The sequence below is a fragment of the Panthera leo genome, chromosome B3 (genome assembly GCF_018350215.1).
Source record: "Panthera leo isolate Ple1 chromosome B3, P.leo_Ple1_pat1.1, whole genome shotgun sequence".
Lineage (NCBI taxonomy): Eukaryota > Metazoa > Chordata > Mammalia > Carnivora > Felidae > Panthera > Panthera leo.
In genome coordinates, this window is record NC_056684.1 from 119,643,406 (window position 1) to 119,648,984 (window position 5,579).

The following is a 5,579-nucleotide window of genomic DNA, read 5'->3' on the forward strand; positions in this document are numbered from 1 at the left end:
TAGGGGGTCCGTGAGACCCCTAAGTCCTAGGTTGCTAAGCATTGAGGAGATAAGGAAACGCACCAAGACGGGAGACGGGAGGCTGCGAGGGCGGCGGAGGCGGCAAGGAGGCAGCAGAGGCGTCCAGGTCCGCTCGCCACCCCCCCAGCGCCACGATGGTCGCGCCCATGACGTGTGGCTGCTCATTCATAGAATGCTGTTATAAAAGCAGTGGCTGCGGCGCCTCGTACTCCAACCGCATCTGCAGCGAGCAGCCCAGAAGTCGAGACAGAGCCGGCGGCGGCGGCGGCGCAGCGAACGAGCAGTGACCGCGCTCCTACCCAGCTCTGCCCCACAGCTCCCACCTGCCTCTGCCCCTCAGCCCCTCGCCCGGGCCTAGACTCACCGCGACCATGATGTTCTCTGGCTTCAACGCCGACTACGAGGCGTCCTCCTCCCGCTGCAGCAGCGCCTCCCCGGCCGGGGACAATCTCTCCTACTACCACTCACCGGCCGACTCCTTCTCCAGCATGGGCTCTCCTGTCAATGCGCAGGTGAGGCTGGCTTCGCGCCGCCGCGGGGCCCGGGGCTCGGGGTCACCGGGGAGGAGACACGGGGGGCGGGACGCTCGGGGAGACGAGTCGGGGACCCCTTGGGCCGGGGAGGGAGGCTGCCCCGGCCGGAGCAGCCCTATCTCGGAGAGCCCCGGACTTGTTCCGAGTGCACGCACGCTTGTCATAGTAAGAATCGGTCCTCCTCTCCCGCGGCAGGCTCATCCTGAGTTGCCCTGGGACCGCGCTCTCTGACTGGTCTCTGACATGAGCTGGGGCAAACAGGTCCCAAGCAAAGATTCGCGAACTCGATCCTGGCTCCTCCGGGAGGCGGCAAAAAGCGGCGATTCCCCCTCCCCTAGCTGCCTGGAGCAGGGAGGAGGGGCGGGGGAGGAGGGTGAAGCAGGCGGGTGTGTAAGGCAGTTTCATTGATAAAAAGCGAGTTCATTCAGGAGACTCCGGAGCGGCGCCTGCGTCAGCGCAGACGTCAGGGATATTTATAACAAACCCCCTTTCAAGCGGGTGATGCCGAAGGGATAACGGGGACGCAGCAGCAGGGTGGAGGAGAAGGGCACTGCGTTGCGGATTTCTTGGGAGGAAACGGGGAGACCTTCCATCCAAGATGAGGGGCATATAAAAAGACGAGAGCAGTCCAGGGCACGCTTCTCCCTCCCTCTCCCTGCTGCATGCGGCACTGGAAACTCGGCTGTCGCCACCGGTGTCCGGAACCTGCTCACTCACGTCAGCTCTCCCCTCCTGTCTTCGTTCTAGGACTTCTGCACGGATCTGGCCGTCTCCAGCGCCAACTTTATCCCAACGGTGACTGCCATCTCCACCAGCCCGGACCTGCAGTGGCTGGTGCAGCCCACCCTGGTCTCCTCCGTGGCTCCTTCTCAGACCAGAGCCCCCCACCCCTATGGAGTCCCCGCCCCCTCCGCCGGGGCTTACTCCAGGGCTGGAGTCGTGAAGACCGTGACCGCAGGAGGCCGAGCTCAGAGCATTGGCAGGAGGGGCAAAGTGGAACAGGTGAGGAGTTCTTCTGCGCCTTCTCTCAGCAGGGGGCATGGGTTGGCGTGGGTGGAGACCGGGAGCACAGTAGATAGGGCGAAGCCGCGGATGGAATTCACCGCGCATCCCGAACGGGGACCCCTGGCTCCAAGCCATCTCCACCCCAAGCCAGACTCTGGTAGCCCTGCCCCAAGAAGTACTGCAATAGTTTCTTCCCTGATAGGTTCCTACCTCCTGCTTTTAGACCGGGCTCTTTGTTCCGATTTTAAATGTAAGTCACACCTAGCCCACAACGGCAGGTTGGAAATGGCTTCCCAGCAGAGGTGCCAGGAAGCTGAGAAGCACCAAGGGCCAGTTTCCCTGGGGTGGCTGAACAGAGCTGATGGCAGACCTTGTCACTGACTGTTGGCCTTTCTGAAAATTATTTTTCTAGTTGTCCCCAGAAGAAGAAGAGAAAAGGAGAATCCGAAGGGAAAGGAATAAGATGGCTGCAGCCAAGTGCCGGAACCGGAGGCGGGAGCTCACGGATACGCTGCAAGCGGTGGGTAGATCCTGGGGAGGGGAGGTCACTCCTTTTTCAAACTTTGGGAGCAAGTTGGAGACTGGGTATAGGGGAGCTTGAGTAAGCCTGTGTCTTATGCTTTGCTTTATCCCTCTGTGTGCAGGAGACAGACCAACTAGAAGATGAGAAGTCTGCTTTGCAGACTGAGATTGCCAACCTGCTGAAGGAGAAGGAAAAACTAGAGTTCATCCTGGCAGCTCACCGACCCGCCTGCAAGATCCCCGATGAGCTGGGCTTCCCGGAAGAGATGTCTGTGGCTTCCCTAGATCTGAGCGGGGGCCTGCCGGAAGCTGCCACCCCCGAGTCGGAGGAGGCTTTCACCCTGCCCCTCCTCAATGATCCTGAGCCCAAGCCCTCCGTGGAGCCGGTCAAGAGCATCAGCAGCATGGAGCTGAAGGCCGAGCCCTTTGATGACTTCCTGTTCCCAGCATCGTCCAGGCCCAGCGGCTCTGAGACCGCCCGCTCTGTGCCAGACATGGACCTGTCTGGTTCCTTCTATGCAGCAGACTGGGAGCCCCTGCATGGTGGCTCCCTGGGGATGGGGCCCATGGCCACAGAGCTGGAGCCTCTGTGCACCCCGGTGGTCACCTGTACTCCTAGCTGCACTACTTACACGTCTTCCTTCGTCTTCACCTACCCTGAGGCTGACTCCTTCCCCAGCTGTGGGGCTGCTCACCGCAAGGGCAGCAGCAGCAACGAACCCTCCTCTGACTCGCTCAGCTCACCCACGCTGCTGGCCCTGTGAGCAGGCGAGGAGGGGAGGCAGCAGGCACCCACGAGCGCCGCTGCCCGAGTTGGTGCATTACAGAGAGGAGAAACACGTCTTCCCTCGAGGGTTCCCGTAGACCTAGGGAGGACCTTATCTGTGCGTGAAACACACCAGGCTGTGGGCCTCAAGGACTTGAAAGCATCCACGTGTGGACTCAAGTCCTTACCTCTTCCGGAGATGTAGCAAAACGCATGGAGTGTGTATTGTTCCCAGTGACACATCTGAGAGCTGGTAGTTAGTAGCATGTTGAGCCAGGCCTGGGTCTGTGTCTCTTATCTCTTTCTCTTTAGTCTTCTCATAGCATTAACTAATCTATTGGGTTCATTATTGGAATTAACCTGGTGCTGGATATTTTCGAATTGTATCTAGTGCAGCTGATTTTAACAATAAGTACTGTGTTCCGGCAATAGTGTGTTCTGATTAGCAATGACCAATATTAAACTAAGAAAAGATATGACTTTATTTTCTGGTAGATAGAAATAAATAGCTATATCCATGTACTGTAGTTTTTTCTTCAACATCAATGTTCATCGTAACGTTACTGATCATGCATTGTTGAGGTGGTCTGAATGTTCTGACATTAACAGTTTTCCATGAAAACGTTTTATTGTGTTTTTAATTTATTTATTAAGATGGATTCTCAGATATTTATATTTTTATTTTATTTTTTTCTACCTTGAGGTCTTTTGACATGTGGAAAGTGAATTTGAATGAAAAATTTAAGCATTGTTTGCTTATTGTTCAAAGACATTGTCAATAAAAGCATTTAAGTTGAATGCGACCAAACTTGTGCTCTTTATTCTGGAAGTTTTGTAAGATCCTGAAAGGTATCAGAGACCAGTTTGTCAAGAAGGGTAGCTCCTGGAGGGGGACACGCCCCTTCGTTTGATCCCTTATTGAAAAGCAAAAGGAAACTCTAAAGCTGATGTTGGGAATATTTTACAAATATGGGTTCATCTGGTGAGGCTAAGATTCCCTAGCAGATTCTGGGGTAGCAAATGACTGTACTATATAGCTTTTGAGGGAACGCGTCTTCCTGCTTCTTTCTCTGTTTTGGAAGTCCAAGGGGGAAATATTTAAATCTAGTTGTGCCAATATTAAACCGAAAGGTCTTGATCTTAAAGGAATCCTTTTAAGCAAACAGAATTGAGCTTTGTACAAACCACTTTAACTTTTTATTCCCTCAAAATTACGTGAAGGGTTACTCTCACCCTCAAGGTGAGCAAATTGAAGAAAGTTTAGAATGCATGCCTTTCTCAGTGTTCCACTAGTGAGATCGAATCTTAACTTCCTCATACCTTATCCCTAAGGCTGAGCTGCCTCTTAATATTTGGTCTAAAAAAAAGAAACAAAACTCAGGCCTTAAATCGAGCATACATTTAGTTGGGCTATTTTTATTCTCACAAGGAAGGGAGGGCTACTGTCCTATCCCTTGGTAATAAATGCATTGTAATTGCTGACATTCCTTTAACATCATATGCCCGCCATTCTGTTTACACTGGGGGAAGAGAAAACTGGCCCTGAGAATTTGCAAGAGAACTTGAACAGTTCAAATAATGGTTGATCAGTCGGTAAATAAAAAGTTACATAACAGCTCATTAAGGAGAAGTCAACATGACTCTGAATAAGCTTTAACTTAGAATCTTTAAGAAGAACATGACCTTTGTCTGGGACACCTCTAGTAATGGGGCCCTGACACGCACATGCACAAACCACAAAGAAAAGAGCCGGGGCCCTTCCCCACCCTGTTCTCAGATACCAGGCCGGTACCCTGTGTGGAAGCCAGAGGCCATGCTTCCCCACACCTGCTCTGTGGAAGGGGAGCTTCGGTGCCAGCCTCCCTATGCTTTGGTGATAATGAAAATCACTGGGTGGTTATGGGGTGTCACACTCAGTCAAGTTGAAAGTTTTAATTGAAAATGACAGTTCCATTGAGGTTGATGTTCTCACCTACGGTCTCCCTGTGCCTGCAGAATAATTGACATTCGAAACCCACTTGCTTTAGGCTCTTGAGAACACTGATAGATCACATACGACTGCATATTACTTTTGTCTGTCTTGCAGTGATGAAAGTGGCTTTAGACTCCCTATTTGCTGTTCAGAGGGTAAATTTTCTGTAGCCTTTAAATGAAGCCTAGACTAATTACAAAATTACTGTAATTAACACCCAGATCTGAAATAACAAGGTGAGATACCCCGTAAAGAAGCTAGCCACCCCCCTCCCCTGCTTTCGCATACAGGAATAACAACCCACAGAAGATTTCCCAGGTGGAGAAGGGTGGCTGGACCTCAGCTTTGGACACTGAACTGCTCCCACAGGACCTGGCTAATGGCCCCTGTCAGTCCCACGCTGACTATAGAGAAAGAACATTGCTTTCCCTTTGACAGCCTTATCCTATGCCCAGACACAGACCATTCTTCTATTTCACCATGACCCAGCGAAGAACAGGTTGCTTCATCGACAAGACCGCATTACAGGTCCAGGGAGAGGTACTTGCACACAAGGAATCCCTTACCAGGCTTCTCGGAGGACAGAGTATCCTCCATAGGGTTGACATCTCACCCAGCTCCCTGCAGACTATTCTCATGGGATCAAGAGAAGAAAGGAATTCCCTCTCTTTCAGCCAAAGGGCTCTTTCCAAATCTTCCTTTCCTGAGTCAGGATTCAACAATTCCCATGGATGATGGATACTAGGAATGTCGACTTCTT

At 52.2% G+C, this 5,579-nt stretch overlaps 1 protein-coding gene across 1 annotated transcript; it reads left to right on the forward strand.

Moving 5' to 3' along the window:
* Positions 1-240: 240 nt before the first annotated feature.
* Positions 241-3,650, forward strand: FOS (Fos proto-oncogene, AP-1 transcription factor subunit). Its single transcript, XM_042943831.1, has 4 exons — positions 241-533; positions 1,302-1,556; positions 1,972-2,079; positions 2,204-3,650. Exons 1-4 carry the CDS (start codon positions 393-395, stop codon positions 2,843-2,845), a joined length of 1,146 nt encoding a protein of 381 aa, XP_042799765.1. The 5' UTR covers positions 241-392; the 3' UTR covers positions 2,846-3,650.
* Positions 3,651-5,579: the final 1,929 nt, after the last annotated feature.